General features: G+C 57.7%; 3 protein-coding genes across 5 annotated transcripts; all 3 read left to right on the top strand.

Annotated features, from left to right (window-relative positions):
- The first annotated feature begins 1,839 nt into the window (after positions 1-1,839).
- POLE3 (DNA polymerase epsilon 3, accessory subunit) lies at positions 1,840-5,767 on the top strand. 2 transcript variants are annotated; one of them, XM_085076457.1, is made up of 5 exons: positions 1,840-1,923; positions 2,037-2,112; positions 2,738-2,823; positions 3,506-3,624; positions 4,101-5,767. In XM_085076457.1, the coding sequence occupies exons 2-5, from the start codon at positions 2,047-2,049 to the stop codon at positions 4,259-4,261; spliced, it is 432 nt and encodes a 143-aa protein (XP_084932583.1). In that variant the 5' UTR covers positions 1,840-1,923; positions 2,037-2,046; the 3' UTR covers positions 4,262-5,767. The 2 variants fall into 2 exon arrangements, with proteins under 2 accessions (XP_084932583.1, XP_084932584.1); XM_085076458.1 differs by having other exon boundaries at positions 1,856-1,923; positions 2,046-2,112.
- Positions 5,768-6,911: 1,144 nt separating this feature from the next.
- Positions 6,912-15,011, top strand: ALAD (aminolevulinate dehydratase). Of its 2 annotated transcripts, none has more exons than XR_014855409.1 (13): positions 6,912-6,990; positions 10,290-10,434; positions 10,613-10,663; positions 11,366-11,462; positions 11,838-11,973; positions 12,430-12,513; positions 12,704-12,792; positions 13,068-13,123; positions 13,781-13,868; positions 14,303-14,389; positions 14,528-14,657; positions 14,736-14,861; positions 14,898-15,011. XR_014855409.1 is itself a non-coding variant. In XM_085076450.1 (13 exons), exons 2-12 carry the CDS (start codon positions 10,322-10,324, stop codon positions 14,807-14,809), a joined length of 1,005 nt encoding a protein of 334 aa, XP_084932576.1. In that variant the 5' UTR covers positions 6,912-6,990; positions 10,290-10,321; the 3' UTR covers positions 14,810-14,853; positions 14,891-14,956. The 2 variants fall into 2 exon arrangements, 1 of the variants encoding a protein (XP_084932576.1); XM_085076450.1 differs by having other exon boundaries at positions 14,736-14,853; positions 14,891-14,956.
- A 399-nt stretch (positions 15,012-15,410) lies between these two features.
- On the top strand, positions 15,411-16,280 carry HDHD3 (haloacid dehalogenase like hydrolase domain containing 3). Its single transcript, XM_085076454.1, has one exon. The coding sequence runs from the start codon at positions 15,411-15,413 to the stop codon at positions 16,125-16,127; it is 717 nt and encodes a 238-aa protein (XP_084932580.1). The 3' UTR covers positions 16,128-16,280.
- Positions 16,281-16,409: the final 129 nt, after the last annotated feature.

Genomic DNA, 16,409 nt, shown 5'->3' with positions numbered 1-16,409 from the left:
CAACCCAAACCAGTCTGGGATTCAATGTACCAACCTTGATACATTGTAATGAAAAACAAATTAGACTCACACCAGTGACCAAGGATGAGAGCCCATCGTGTCAGGAAGACACACGGAGCTGGATGGTCCCAGCCCAGGCTTTCCTGGTGAGTGGAGCAGCTTTGGGTCATATCCCTGGATTTGGGACAGCCCCATCCCTGGCTCTGCTCCACCCCATCCCCAGGCAGTCCCACCACACCACCTCGCTTGGTTCTCAATTAATGGACAAAAACACCTGAGGCTCTGACACAACAGAAACCAAAACGAGCAGCAGTGGCTTCCAAGGCCTCCAAGCGCTCTGAGCCACCAGCCCACCCAGGATCCGAGTCTGTCATGGTCACTGTCACTGCAGCACGGTGTGAATGCACCCTTCCCACTGCCCCACCCAGGGGCACACGGCAGCCAGGTTAACCACAGAGCACGTGAAAAGCAGATAAAAACAACTCAGACACAATTTGTACATGCAGGGATGGTGTTTATTAATCCACTCACTGGAACTGGAACAGTCACCCAGGGTTCACCCAGGCCTTTGTCCATCCTGTGTATAATGCTTCTCCCAGCACAGCATTATGTCCACCACAATTTCCTTTACCTGGGCTCACGAGTGTCTGTGAACTCTCCCTATTTCAGGAACACTGCCCTTGATAGTGGCAAATACCCACTTTCCATGGAAAAGAGCTGCACTGTCACTCACTGCTCACAATTTCAATCATTACCCCAACACAGCACCTAATTAATCTCCTTTCTTGCACTCTGAGCTTACTTAATTACCTGGTCAGGATATCACCAGGGATAAAGTCTGACGGAATTACAGGGGTTTGGGGCAGGCATGGGGGCAGTGGGGCAGTGATGGAGGAGCTCACATGCCCTGTGCCCTCACACAGCACCAAGGGAAGAGGCCAGGAACCAGTGCAGGGGGAAAGCAGCTATTATTTCCTGTTGAAAATTATGTAACTTTCCTAACTAATTGTTTTCATTAATTGCAGGCCCACTTTTAGCCAGCACTAGTTAAGTTTCTTCAGAGGCTCTTGTAATTACTTTGATCATTAAATAACCAAAACCTCAAGTTTGCTAAAACTAACCCTGCCAAGCTTCAGTAAACAAAGCCAAAGGGAGTTGAAGGCTGGACATCTGGGATCTTAAATTTACAACCCTTCAAGGGCGTTGGACTAACCAGAAAATACAGATGAGATCAAAGCCTGGAAAGCTGGAGGTTCCCCGACTGAGAAAAAGATAAAAGTAACAAAAAATGTGGACCAGATTAGCATGAAGAGAGAGAAATTAATAACCAATACAGGATAGAATACTAAATAAAGTAATTATGTAACTTAGAACCAGTGAACGTTGTTTGCTAAAAATGTATAAATAAATGAAAAAGCATTGTGTCTGCGTCGGTGTGGAGCCAGAATCTGTAACCCACACCCCTCTTGGCCTTACTCGCTAACTGTAAAACAGGGTTACAGGGAGTTTTATTTATCCCGAGGGTTTCAGAGGATTCCGGTGACACTCCAATGTACTGCCCCTCTCCCCTCGGGCTCTCACAGTTCCTCCCAGGCTCTCCCCCTGCCCTCGCTCTGCTCACAGCCCCTCAGCCCCTCAGGCCCAGGAACCCGCAGTGCCCGCGGTGAGCACACCGACAGCCGACCCTGACCGACACTGCCACTGCCCTGCACCTGCACCTACAGCCACACCTGTCCCTAGCCGTGCCCTGAGCCCTAGCCCTGCCTCTCCCTCTTCTTCTCCTTGTCCTTGTGTTCTTTTTCCTCTTCCTTCTGCTCCTGTCCCTCCTCTCCCGCTCCCGCTCCCTCACGCCGCCATTTCCCGCCGCCGGCGGAGCCGCGGTGCGCGCCGGGAGCGGGCGGGGCGCGGCGGAGCGCGGGCTGGGTACGGCCGGGCCGGGCCGGGATCGCCGTGTGCCCCGGGATCCCACCGGGACCCCTCTGTCCCACCGGGATCTGCCCTATCCCCGCGCCCCTGACGCCGCGTTTGCCTTGCAGGAGGCCCAGGATGGCGGAGAGACCGGAGGACCTGAACCTGCCCAACGCCGTCATCACCCGCATCATCAAGGAGGCGGTGGGTGCCGGGCCCGCGGCCCAGCGCTGCGGGGCTCTGCAGGCTCCGACCCGGCAGACCCCGGCCCTTGAGACCCCGGCCCGGGAGATCTCGGCCCCGGGAGGCCCCGGCCCGTGCTGTGTCCGCCCAGCGCGGCTCTGTCGTGCCGCTGTCCCCCTCGGCACCGCGGCTGCAGCGCTCCAGCAGTGTCCCCAGGGATGCTCCACAGTGCAGCTCCCGCAGCGGCACTGTCACAATCAGGGCCCCCAAAAACTCAACACAGAAGTCCGTGTCCTTATAAAAATCCAGAATTCCCAGTGGTTAATTCAGTACGTTTGGTCAGGAGCTGCGAGGTGTTGCTGAGTGGATCTGGATCTGGCAGGGGTGCCAGGAGCTGGGTAGTGACAGGAGGAGTTACCTGGGGACAGTGGCCAGACCCCAGAGTCACTGGGCTTCTGCTCAGCTCGGTGCCTTTGACGGACACATTCCTACTGCACTTGGCTTCCAGCTGGGATCAGAGCTCCTGTGACAGCACCCCAGAGCAGTTCCCAGTTCTTCTGGGCCCTCTTCACGAACTGGCACGTGAATTACGTGAGTTTTAAGTCATTTTTAGCAGCTGCTGATAAAAGTTGAATTTGTTTTTCAGCTTCCTGATGGAGTCAATATTTCCAAAGAAGCCCGGAGTGCGATCTCCCGAGCAGCGAGTGTGTTTGTGCTGTATGCAACATCATGGTAAGGCTTTGATGAACAGTCACTGGGGCAGTTGATTGATAATTCACCTCTCTGCTGGCCTGGGGACTCAGTGTTTGTTTCTGTGCTGTCTGTTTATATAAATAAACCAGTCTGCAGCACAGTCCTGTCTGCCAAGCTGCAGCAGGTGGGTTTGGATTGCCCAGAGCAGCTCATGGGAAGGTAGTTGGGCTCTGGACACAGACATGACCCAAAAAGAGGGCTCTCAAACTGGCATTAGCCTTGGAATGTGGCTTCACAGCCTTCCTGGCAAAGGCAGGAGCACTTGGCTCACTTTTCAGGTTCCTCATCACAAAGCTGTGTGAGGGCAAGAGCTGCCTCAGAGGACACAGTCATATTTTTGGGGTGGCTCAGCATATTCTGTGCAGGGAGTTGTTTCTCTAGTGTCAATGCTTCCAGGGCTGTGTGGAACTGTCAGCCAAGGTTCAGGCTTTCTCCTTCCCCTGCTTGTAGAAAAAGGTCTGTGCAACCAGAAACTAACACTGTGGGAAAGCACAAACAGCCTGTGTAAACAAAAAAGTGTGTCAAACCTCCATTAGTAAGTGATATAAAAACCCTGGGTCTTTAGGAGATGGCTTTGTTAAGTTGCTTGTGACTTCAGTAAACAAGATGGAAATTATAACAGTTCCTAATTACCTCTCTTTTGCTCTTTGGTTTTGCATAGTGCAAATAACTTTGCCATGAAGGGGAAGAGGAAAACCCTGAATGCTGGGGATGTGCTCTCTGCCATGGAGGAGATGGAGTTCCAGAGATTCGTGGCCCCTCTGAAGGAGTCCCTGGAAGGTACTGTGCTCCGTGGGTGTCAGGGGAGTCTGAGTAGCACTGAGTCCTGTTTTCCTCAAACGCTGGACAAGCAACACTTACTTGCCTGTCTTGTTTCTCTTCTCTTTGCCCAGCATCCTACACTGCAGTTTGCCTGGGGAATAACTAATGTGCACCTTAACGGGACTGGGATAACATTATTGCACAACTGATGAGGATTGAGAAAGTCTCATCTGCTCTCACTCCCCTATTATGTTTATCTAAGGAAAGCCGTAGGTGCTGCCTGTAAATGTGAACTCCTGCGTCCTTTTCAGCATTTTTCTGCTGAAATTTAACCTGATTTCCTATGGAGCTGCTCAGCACAGCTCAGCTCGTAGGGTGAGTTGTGCTCTGAGTTCCCTGCTCCCCTCGAAAGCCGGGAGAGCAAGTGGATGTTGGACCTCAGCCACTGACCTGTCCGTGCCAGCTCCGACCCCTCACTGTTCCCTCTCCTCCAGTTTACAGGCGTGAGCAGAAAGGAAAGAAAGAAGCCAGGAAAGATAAAGACAAGAAGGCAGACTCAGAGGAGCAAGATAAAAGCCGAGAGGAGGACAATGATGACGATGATGACAGAATGGAGGAGGAAGAACAAAACGATGAGGAAGAGGTGGACAACTAAGCTCACTTGTGGGCAGGGGCTGGGGGGGTGTTCAGAGGGATATAAAGGCTGTAAATCAACCTTGCTGTGTCCCCTTATGTTTCCAGCAGAGCTTTGTACTGCCCCTCTGTGGTCTGTCCCTTTTGGCCTTGAATTTGTACATAAAGGACTTGTGCTGAAGCTTTTCCCATGGCAGGGTGGCTCCTCCCCGTGCTTGGGGGGCTTTGGCCCTTTCCAGGCTCTGGGCAGGCACTAACTGGGCTTTTGATGCTGGGCTGGCTCTGAAAGAGAGGAAGAAAGAACTGGTGGGTGCTTGCTGCAGAAACTGGCCAGAAGAGCATGAGAGACTCTCGAATATCAGAGGCTGAATCCAGTAGATCATTAAGAGATCACTTCTGGAGTGTAGAACATAGATGATGATGTCAGGAGGCCTGGAAGCTGGACATGGAAGCTCTTGATCCAAGTGACTTATTTTTTTCCCTTTGTTCCCTTGCATCCTGGCTGTGCCTTCTCTCCCTGCTGTACTGTGACAGTGACACTGTGTCCTGCAGCCTGAGCAGCAGCACAGGATGGCTGTACAGGGACCATGAGTTCACTCACTGACTCACCCAAACTAACCCAAATCCGAACAACTCACGGTGCCAGCAGGGTAAACTGAACACAAGTGTCTCAGAAAGCCCTGAGAGACAGAGGAGATTGATTTAAAATCTGAAGCACAATAAGGGGCTAAAATGAAGGGGCTGAAAACAAGTAGCTTAGTGCAGTGCTGGGGTGGTGGCAGGTCAGTGGTGGCACTGGGGTCTGGTGGTCTCACCTGTCCCTACAGCAGCAGCTCCTGCAGAAAGCTCAGATGTGGTAAAACAGAGTGGTGAATCGTGGTGGTTGTTTTTTCCCCTTTTCCCAGTTGGAATGAGCTAATTTCATCCAAGGTCCCTCTGTAGCCTTTGCTGGTCATTCCAGGGACATGGGTGGCTCTGGGAGGGCAGCAGGGACAGAACATGCCCACCCAGGAGGCCCACGTGGTTTCAGAAAAAGGCTCCTGCAAGAAAGAAGGGTTGAAGGAAGCTGTTGGTAAGCCTTGTGCTCATGTAGGTTTGTACTTTTCCACTTGAACTGTTAGTTCTGGTGCCTTTCTCCATCGGAAAGTTTTAGGTGCATTTAAAACCTCCAGGTTTTGATGATGTGCAGTTTTAAAATAGCACCTGTAAGGAATCCTAAAAAATGGTCACAGAGCTACCCACAGGAGCCACCCTGCCTTCCTGCTTTTCTGGCACACTGGATTTTCACACGCACACAAGCCCAGCTCCTGAAAAGAACTGAACCAACACAGATTTTCTGCTGTCTAGTTTCTCCTGGCATTTAGTCAGGACATGAAAATCCTGAGCTGATGATGTCCTCGGCACCTCTGATAAACACCCACCTTCCAGCTCTTTTTCCTTTTTTTTTTTTTCTCTTCAGCACATATCTGGGGTGCGTATTCCGGAAGGGAACAAGATCTAAATAAAAGCCACATTTTTTTTACAGAAATGGAGTCTCGTATTTCGGCCAGTTATAAAATGAGCTGGTTGTGGTTGCATAAGTGGGATGGGAGCATGCAGCCAAGGCAGGAGCAAACGCTCTGGGAAATGGTTTCTGGAGCAGCTGACAGTGGAGGAGGATGAGGGGAGGATGAAGGCTGCTGCAGCCTGGCTTCTGTGTGAGGAGGGAGGGAATTGTGGAGACTGGAGAGAAAGAGGGGATTTCCAGGTCTTGGAGGTGAGGTTGGGGTGCTGATGTTTGCTGGCGGAAGGAACCTTCAGCTCACCCTTGCTCCAGGGAGAGGCTCTAGGCTGGGGGCAAAGATCCAGGATCTGGATCCAGGATTTCTGTACTGCAGCAGGCCAGGGAATGCTGCTTTGGTGTGGGAGCTGCACAAAGTCCTGCACTAAATCTGATCCAAACAGCTCCCGTGCTCTGGGAGACCAAGGCAGTGGCATGTGGTGCTGGGCCTGCAGTGGGGCTCCAGCCACCCTGGGCCTGGCAGATCCCCAGCACCCCAAATCCCTGCTCCACACCAACACAGCCTCCCAGGCATGCTCCCTACTCCCACAGCACCCCAAACCCTGCTTTCTGACCATCACAGCACCCCAATGCCCTGCTACAGTCCCTCCATAACCCCTAAACCTAACTCCAGGCCTGCCCACAGCACCCTAAAACTGGACTGCATGGAACCCCAGCACCCCAACATCCTGCTCCACGCCCCCCTCAGCACTCCAAAGCCATGCTCTATGCGTCCCCCATCACTACAAAACCAGGCTTTGGGCCCTGCAGCACCCCAAAATTGCACTGCATTTTTGCAAAGCCCTGCTCCAGTCCCCCCGAACCCCAAAACCTACCTTCTGGCCTTCCCAACACCCCAGAACCCCAAAATCTGGCTGAGTCCCCCTGCAGCACCCCCAAACCTAGTTTCAGGTGCCCCCACAGCACACCAAAACTAGATTGCTTGGCCCCCAGCACCCAAAGCCTGCCTCCTGCCCCCCAGAGCACCGCAAAGCCTTGTTCCATTCCCCCCGCACCCCTATTCCTGCTGCACACCCCAAATCCCCGCTCCCATCGCCCCCACCCCGCCGCGCCGCCCCAGCGCCTTTCCCGCGCTCCGCCGCGCGAGACTTCCCGCCAGCACCTTCGTGGGGCGGGGATATGCTAATTAGGGGCGTGGCTATGCAAACCGCGAGGACACTGTCGCACGGCCGCAGCGGACGCGGCCATCGGTGAGTGCCGGGAGCGGGACGGGGACCGGGAATGGGAACGGGGCTGGGAGCGGGAACCGCAGCTGGGGCTTGGCCGTCCGCCCCTTCTCCGCCCCCAGTCGCCGACCCCAGCCCCTTGCAGGGCTGCTGGGAGTGACTGCAGGGACGGGGCCCGGCCGCGCTCGGGTGCGGGCAGGAAGGGCAGCCCCGGTAACGCAGCAAGGACAACCCAGGTTTTACTCAGTTTTGCTCGGTTTTCGCTCGGTAACCGTGGCAACGGCGGGGGAAGCACCGAGCAGCGTGTGATGCTGCGAGCTGGCGTCGGTCCTGAGCTCCCGCTTGTCCTCGGGTGTAATTCCAGACCCCTGCGCATCCCCGTGTCCATCCCGGAGCAGGAAACCTGCCCTAACAGCTTGACCTTCCTAGGTAGCTCTTAATTAACCCTGTAATAGCTTGGCCTTGGTTAGTAGCTGTTAATTAACCCACAGCTCCGTTGTCTCCCTGGGGCGCTCCACTTTCCTAGAACACCCCAGTCCATCCTGGGATTTTGGGAGCCTGCTTGTCCCTGGGATTTAACTAAATAGTTGTGTGACGAAGGCTAAGGCCACGTGAGATCCTGGGTCCTAAAACGGTGAGACGCATCTTCCTCCGGTCTCATCTCAGCAGGGAGCAACTCTCCCAGCCCAGGGGGGCTGTCGGGAGCCGGAGCAGCGTCGGGTTTGGCTCCAGCCCGTCCTCGGAGTTTGTCCCGTTCGTGCCGGGCTCTCCCGTTGGGATGTCGCTTCTCGTCCCTCGAGAGCACCGAGGCACCCGGGCACTGCCGCGGGCACGGGCTGGGCGCAGCTGTGGGTTCGGTGCTGCGGCTGTGGACTGATCCCAGTGCAGAGGAGCAAAGGTGAAGCCGCTCTGCTGCCGAGCTGGCCTTGAACCGGTGTGCACGGAGCAAAGAGCTGTAGAGACAGGTTTGGGCCTTGGAGGTTGGAGAAAGGTTAATTTGCTCTGCCGGGAGCCCTGAGGGATCTCGGGGGGAACTGCCCCAGCCCAGGGCACAGCGAGTGGCGCAATGTCCCCTGACTTCACACTCTTGCAGCCCTTGCTCCGCGTCCCTGCCCTCCTTCCCCGATGTCCCTGTGGCTGTGCCACCCCAGTGCCCTCGTCGCACCGGGTGCCCTGCGTGGGCAGCAGCTTGTCCTGGACGTGGGGCTGGGAAGGAGGCCCTGCCCCAGCAGCCTGGGACCCACCCGTCCCGCTCTTATCTCGGCACTGCAATCCCACTCCTCCTTGCTCCAGAGCACATTTGCTGGAGCTGTGGCCTCTATCTGTCTCATGCAGTCAGGTGCCTCTGGTCCCACCCGGCCCCCTCCCCTCTCTCTGGTGGGATTAACTGTTTAAAGCATTTTTTGGATTCTCGAGGTGGGTTTTGTTCACTGAGCCCTTTGTTTGCCATTGCCTGCAGCCCTGCCTGGAGCCAGGCGCCTGCTGGAGCTGCCAACTCCGGTTCACCCGAGGGCTGTCCCCTTCCCTGGAGTAAGGACTGGGGCGGCAGCTTTCCAAGGGCTAAAAATGACTTGCCAAGGGATGCCATGACGCTGCCAGCGTGCCCGTCAGCTGGTCTGCATCCCCCACGAGTTCCACCTGATGTTTTTATTCAGGGTTTTTGTACATGGAAGCCTCTAACCAAGAGAAGGCTTTCTCCATCCCCAAGCAGAAGTGATTCCTTGGAGCATCAGAGGCTCAGTTCCAGCCCTGAACACAATTCCCCTTTGCTCCAAGTATCCTGTGCACTGGGGTGCTCTGACAGACAGAGTTTGACTCCATATTAGAATATCTTAAGGTTCTTGAGTGTGTGAAATAGGTGAAACCCCTCAAATTAAAGGTTTTACAGAAGAACTGAGCCATCTCCTGCCCAGCTCTGTTACTGGCTGGTGTCAGAGGTGTTGGTGTAGAGCTTTGTCCACTGGATTCTGTGCTAGGATGCTGTGAGCTGTGCCTGTTCTCTGGAGAGAGTCGGATGCAGGCTGGGGGTCAGGGAGGTTTATTGCCTGGGGAATTCCTCCTGGGATGGGACCAGGGACCACAGCGCTGCTCCCCTGCGATGGGTCCCACCCTCCTGCTGCTCCATCTCCCTAGGGAAGCCCTGCCCTGCCCAGGATGCTCACAGGAATCTGCCTGCTCTCTCAGGATCCCATCTCAGCTCTGCTCCTTCACACCTCCTTCAGGCTCCTGTTCCCAAAAATCCATGCTTTCCAGCAGGAACTCTGCTTTGTGACACAGGGCACCCTGGCTGCTCTGCACAGGGTGTTTGGGGGATGTGGCCCTGTGTGAGCAGCCAGCAGAAGTCCTTGGAGCTGCTCTCACAGTCTCTTGTTGGGGTTGTGCAGCTGTTCCCTCTGCACTGCAGCCAAACACCTCGTCCCAGGAGAGCTCACTTCCCACGGCCCCTTCCGTCACATCCACCAGCAACATGGTGGTGGGAATTGAGTCCTAATGGAAATTTAATTCTTAATGGCTTCATCACAGAATTATTGCTAGATCTGCTAGAGAACTTCAAAACATTGTTCCAGAAGAAGTTTCAGCAATGAGATAGAGAATGATTGACTGTGTGTGTGGATTAATTTGTTGTCTCTGAAATCAGTTTTGCCCAACTCCCTGGGTTTCTTTATCCAGCAGGAAATGGCCACTGGAGTTGTGTAACTGTGAGAGAGTTGTGTGATGGGTTTAGAGCCCTGGTGTCCTCAGGAAGATCCTGTGCCTCACTCTTCCAGTGCCCCTTCTTCCATAACTGCACCTTCACACTTGGGTGAACACCTCAGAACACCTCAGAAATATGTTGTGCTACACAGAATGATGGAATGGTTTGGGTTGGAAGGGACCTTAAAGATCACACGGAGCAGCACTGTATCCTCTGCATACAAAAGCTGTGTCACAGTTTCTCAGCACTAAGGAAAAGTCAAATGAATGAAGAATGACCCTCTCAGGGCTCAGGCAGAGGAGCCTGCAGAGGGTGAACATGGTTCTGCTGTGAGAGGTTATCAGTGGCTGGAAATGGGGGGTCTCATACACAGAACTGGGGGGGTTTTGCAGGGAGGAGTCACTGATGTCCCTATTAATGTCCCCCCTGTGCTGTGACTGCTGGTGAGGATTCTGCAGCACCCCAGTGTGCCCGGGATAGGCGGGATGGAGCTGCCTGGGCTGCAGCTCAAGTGCCTGGCATGGGACAGGGGCAATCCTGCAGTGGCTGCCTGGATCCCAGCCCCCTCCTCACGTGTGCCAGGAGCAGCAGTTCACCAGGCCCCTGCTGGTTTCTTTTGGTGTTTCAGAGTCTCCTTCCCTGACTCCAGCAGAGCCCACCATGCAGGCAGACTCAGTTCTCCACAGTGGCTACTTCCACCCCGTGCTGCGCTCCTGGCAGTGCACAGCCACCACCTTTGATGCCTCCAACCTCATCTACCCCATTTTTGTCACGTGAGTGAGCCCTGGCTCTCTGGGTCAGGGATGGACCTGGCTCAGGGTGACTGGCTGGGTCCATCCCTGCAGCCCCCTGAGCTCCTAAATAGGTTCAGAGTCCCTGTGGATAAGTCTGGGATGGAGGCTTCCTTCTCACACCGAGTCCTCACATCTCTGTCCCATCCACCTCCCACAGGGACAGCCCTGATGCCGTGGAGCCAATTCCCAGCCTTCCTGGACAAGCCAGGTAAGAATCCAGGCCCCTGGTCACTGCTGTGCCCTGTGTCCCAGAAGGGTTGATTTATGCCTTGAGCATGAGCCAGAGGGTATGTTTCCAACCCTTTGGTTCCTGCTTTGGAGATCCCCAGCGTCAGGCAAAGTGGGAAGGTTCATCTACTAAGGGAGTGGAGAGAATCACGAAGATATGTGGGAAAAGCACCATTACTGGGAGGGACAGCAGCAGGGTCTGGCTCTGTGCCAGAGCACTCCCAAGTTGTGTGGGCTGGGCACACAGGGAAGCTCCAAGTGAACAGGGTTTCCAGGAGCAGCTGGAAAACCTGTGCAGGGATGTGAGATCTGGTCCTTCATTGGATCCCACTGCACTGGCAGCTGCTGTCTTCATCTGCTGCCATGTCAGCAGGGCTGTGAGCAGGGGTGCTCTGATGGGAAAGTGGGCTGGATGTACAGCAGGGACACCAAGATAAGGGATCCAAGGGCAGGCTATGCCCATCCTTCCAGAGCAGTGTCCATGGCGGGCAGATAACGCTCCTGCAGCCCCAGATAAGGGCTCAGATTGTTCCTCCCAGTGTCCAGGCAACACCTCCCCTGCACCTCCAGCTACTGCTTGGTGATGCTGGATTGCTCGCAGAGCACCTTCCCAGTCCCAGGCCAGCTCTCCCCATGGAGCAGGTCTGGGTGCCTGGCAGCTCCTTCCCTCTGCCCTGCTCAGGTATGGAGTGAACAAGCTGGAGGGGATGCTGCGGCCTCTCGTTGAAGATGGCCTCAAGTGTGTGCTCATCTTTGGGGTGCCCAGCAAGGTCCACAAGGTCAGTGCATGTGGGGGGGGCGGTGCTGGGGTAGCCACAGGGCTGTCAGAGCAGTGTGGGGCTGGGGGAGCTCTCCTGATCAAACAGGAGCAGTTCAGGGTCTCTGGCTGTGCTTACAGCCCACTCGGCACAGCAGGTGGGGATGTGACATTGCAGTAACACCCAAAAAGCCCCCAGAGCTCTGCAAGTGGCTCCAAAACCTGCCCTCACTGCCCAGAGACAGCTTCTCCATCTCCCCTTTCCCTCAGTGGGGTCACACTCTCCAGCCTTACAGGCTCCCACAGTTCAGGAAATACTTCCTGGGCAGAGCTGCTGGCATGGATGAGCTGATGGGACATGTCAGCTGTGCATGCTGAGGTGTTTCTGTCCTCCCAGGATGAGAGAGGCTCTGCTGCTGATGCCGAGGGCACCCCTGCCATCCAGGCCATCAGGAAGATCCGTGCCACCTTCCCGGAGCTGCTGATTGCCTGTGATGTCTGCCTGTGCCCTTACACCTCACACGGGCACTGCGGTGAGCACAACCCATGGGACTGGGCTGGGCTCCAGCCCTTTCCCTGCCTCTGGAGTCTCTGGGATTTGCCATTTTCTGCTCAGGGGTTCCATGTGCTGGTGGGGTCTGGCCAGCTCCTGCTCCAAGACCTGGCTTCCCTGTACTGGTGCACTTGATCTTGAGAGACTTCTCCCGGGTTTTTGACCACAGGGTGGGAGGCACAGGTGGTTAAGACCCTCCCTCAGGTCACCTGAGTCTGAGCACCCCTCCATGTCCCCCATCTCTGCCTTCCTTTCCCTGGAGCACCCACATGTTGTGTCTAGTCCCTGGAGGGTCCTTATCCACCTCCCTTAACACATCCAAGTTCCCCACTGCTGCTCTGAGCATCTCCACAGCTTGTCCCCAGAGCCACACTCCCCCCTGGGGACCAAGGCACCTGCTGTCCCTCCCCTGTGTAACCCCAGGTTTGTCTCCCAGGCATCCTGCGTGAAGATGGCACCATCCAGAACGAGCTCAGCTGCCAGCGGCTGGCAGAGGTGGCACTGGCTTATGCCAAAGCAGGTGGGGAGCCCCAGGCAGTGCCACCCCAGTTTGGCTCTCCCAGAGCTGCCCCTCTCTCGCTTGGAGCAGACCCAAAAGCAGACTGGGCCTGGCTCCAACTGGGAGTGCTCCCCTGCCCTCCCCATGCTGTTCCTGGCAGTGTCAAAGCTTCAGGTGCTTCCCAGCATCCCCATCCTGTCTGTCCCTGCAGGCTGCCACATCGTGGCCCCCTCGGACATGATGGATGGGCGCATCGCTGCCATGAAGCAAGCACTGATCTCCAACGACCTGGGCAACAAGGTGAGCCAGGGACCTGTGTGTGCCACAGGCAGGAGCCTCATCCATGGGGGGCTGCAGCACAGCAGCAAGTGGCAGGAGGGGCAAACTCCCAACTTGGTGCCACGGGCATTCCCCTGCCCTGGCACACACGGGAAGGGAATGTCCTTGGCTGGGCCTGGCATGGTGAGGTGCCAGACCTCTGGCAGGGAGAGGATAAAGCAGCCATGGGAAGGAACCTTTGCTGTCCCAGCACTGGGATGTCGCCCTGAGCCTCACAGCCTCTCTCTGCTCTGCAGGTCTCAGTGATGAGCTACAGCGCCAAGTTTGCTTCGTGCTTCTATGGCCCCTTCAGGTGGGTCTGTCTCTCTGCCAGACTGGCTGGGAGTGCATTCCCAGGGAGTTGGGAAAGGGGCTTGGCCAGAGCCTGGGCTGCAGCTAGGGCCATACTGGTCACTTTGTAGCACCCTCCTCCTATGTCTCCATGCAAAAGGAAACAAATATACCTTGCCCAGGAGAGGCTGGCTGGCAGGAAGGTCACCTGGGTGATCTTCCGTCCCATGCCTTCACCTGCTCATCCGGGGTGCTGGTGGCAAGACAGGCAGAGAGGGAGCTGCCTGCAGCTTCCAGCAGTCAGGGAGTCACAGGAGTCAGTGTAGCCCCAAAGGGTGACTGCAGGGCCAAGCCTCAGCTTAGTCAGGTGTTAGACCTTGCCCCAAGAACAGCCTGACTCTGGCAGAGCACCCCTGAAGAACCTGCCTTGGAAAAGAGCCTGGCACAATTTTACCCAGACTCGGCATGGGGAGGGCAGTGGGTGTTGAAACAGCTCCTAGGGCCAGCCTGGGCCTGCAGGACCTCCCAGAGCAATCTCTGGGTGCTGAACTGGGTCAGGAGTGCCCCCTTTTCCTGGCTCTGTGACTCAGATACTTGTCTTGGCCTGTCCTCGTGTTTCTGAAGCTGTACGAGGTGGGAGGCAGGGGTTCCTCACCCCCTGCCCTCTGCCCCTCTGCAGGGACGCGGCGCTGTCCAAGCCTGCCTTTGGGGACCGGCGCTGTTACCAGCTGCCCCCGGGTGCCCGGGGCCTGGCCATGCGCGCTGTGGTGAGTGTGGGGCTGTGGGGCTATGGCTGTGGGCTGGGACACCCTCAGGGGGCCTGGGTGATCACTCCCAGCAGGGCCTGGGGAGGACAAGAGGGTCAAAAGCAGGTGGGAGGCACACCAGCTAAAATGGTCAAGGGTCTTCACCTTTCATAAGCCAAAAACCAAGACGTCCATCAGCCTGTCAGAGCTGGTCCCTGTGTGCCCAAGGAGCTGTGCAGTTGGTGTCCCCATGCCCTGCTGTGGCTTGGGGTGTCATACCCAAGGACACGCAGCCATCAGCTCTGCCCAGGCACCCTGTGCATGGCAACGGGAGCAGCAGCCACCTTGGCCACGAGGGGCCCACAGCCTCCTGTCATCCCTCGTGGGACAACAACCACCGGCTGCAAACTCCTGGGGAAAACAACCTGTTCTTGTGCCCCGTGCTGCCGTGGCAGGACCGGGACGTGCGGGAGGGCGCGGACATGCTGATGGTGAAGCCGGGGATGCCCTACCTGGACCTCGTGAGGGACGTCAAGGCTCGGGTGAGTTCCTGCGGGGCAGGGAGGGCTCTGGGGAGGGCTCTGGGGAGGGCTGTGGCTGTGGGCTCTGTGTGCGGGCCGTGCCGGGAGGGGACAGCGCGGGCGGGACGGGCTGTCCCCGTTGCTGACCCGCTCCCGCAGCACCCCACGCACCCGCTGGCCGTGTACCACGTCTCGGGGGAGTTCGCCATGCTGTGGCACGGGGCGCAGGCCGGCGCCTTCAGCCTGGAGGCGGCGGTGCAGGAGGCGATCACGGCCTTCCGGCGAGCAGGTGAGGCTGCGACCCGGTGTCCCCCCCTTTATTCCCCCGTGTCCCCCGAGCTGGCTCCAGCGTCTCGTCTCTCCGCAGGGGCCGACATCATCATCACCTACTTCACACCGCAGCTGCTGCGCTGGCTGCGGGAGGCGGCGGGCCGGCCTTGAGCGCGGCCATTGCGGCTGGGGCGGGCGTTCCGGCATGGGCGGGAGTTCCGGGCTGGGCGGGAGTTCCGGGCTGGGCGGGAGTTCCCGGAGGGGCTGTCCTTCCGGGCAGCGGTGCAGGTGAGCCCGGCCCCGAGCACCCGCAGCCCGCAGTCACCGCGCACCGGGAGCTCGGCCCGGTCAGCGCCCGCACCGCCGGGCCCCGGGGAACCAGCGGAGACACCGGGAGCCCCCAGCCGCGTTCCACGCGTGCGGACACCCCGAGCGTGCCCCGGACACCCTCCCCAGACACCCCGGCCGGGCACCGGACCCCCAGCCCGGCTCCAGGCCCTGTGCCCCCGCCCGTTCCGCAGGGCCCGTCTGCAGTACCCACGTGGGGAGTGTCACTGCCCCGGCCTGCAGACTTTGCCCCTGGCGCTCGGAGCAGGGCTTTCCCTCCCTGCCACGTCTCTATGCTGACCCCAGCGGGGCCGCGAGCCCCCCACGAGGGACACTGACACTTGGACTGAGGCGGACAAAGGGCTGGGGTGCCCGCAGCCCTCTGATGTGAGTGGCACCGCGGAGAGCAGCTGGCCCAGCTGTGTCCCCGGGCGTTGCTGAGGCCATGCTCAGGCTGCGCCTGCTGACCTGGGACGTGAAGGACACTCTGCTGCGGCTGCGGCAGCCTGTGGGCCAGAGCTATGCGGCCGAGGCCCGGGCCCACGGGCTCCACGTGCAGCCCGAGGCTCTGGGGCGCTCCTTCCGGGAGGTGTATGGAGCCCAGAGCCGCCGCTTCCCCAACTACGGCCTCGGCCAGGGGCTCAGCTCCCAGCAGTGGTGGCTGGATGTTGTCAAAGAGAGCTTCAGGCTCTCGGGCGTGCAGGACGAAGCAGCCCTGACGAAGCTGTCAGAAAAGCTCTACCGCGACTACTGCAGTTCCCACACCTGGGAGCTGCTGCCGGGAGCCGCCGAGACCCTGAGCCGGTGCCGCCAGCTCGGCTTCCGCATGGGAATCGTGTCCAACTTCGACAGCCGGCTGGAAGCCATCCTCTCGCAGTGCAGCCTGCGGCACCACTTCGAGTTCGTGCTCACCTCCGAGGCCGCGGGCTTCGCCAAGCCGGACGGGCGGATCTTCGAGCAGGCGCTGCGCCTCGGCGGGGTCCGCCCGGAGCAGGCAGCTCACATCGGGGATGACTACACCCGGGATTACCGGGCAGCCCGGGCCGTGGGCATGCACAGCTTCCTGCTGCGGGCGGCCGAGCAGGGCCAGGGGCCAGAGGTGCCCCCCGAGCATGTCCTGCCCACACTCAGCCACCTCCTGGCTCGGATTGAGAAGGGGTAGTTGTGGTTGGGAGGGGTCCAGTGCTGCTGCTGAGTGTGCTGAACTGTCCTGACATGAGGTCTCTTGCTGCCAGGCGGGCAGGGAAAAGCAGCGAGTCCAAGCTGCCTGTGGAGCAGCCGGGGTGTTCATGCAATAAAACATTTCTGATGCCCAGCAGTGCTTCTGATGAGGTTTTGTGGCTCTAAAAACACTACAGAAGGGGGACAGCAGTGGTGTCTTCCCCTAAGCACTGGGCTACATTCTAGAGGCTCATTCTGGCAAGAGATGGAGGCAGATACTGAG

Source organism: Lichenostomus cassidix, chromosome 17, assembly GCF_008360975.1.
Source record: "Lichenostomus cassidix isolate B80296 chromosome 17, HeHo_3.0, whole genome shotgun sequence".
In the NCBI taxonomy this organism is placed as follows: Eukaryota; Metazoa; Chordata; class Aves; order Passeriformes; family Meliphagidae; genus Lichenostomus; species Lichenostomus cassidix.
This window is presented reverse-complemented; position numbering and strand designations above follow the sequence as displayed.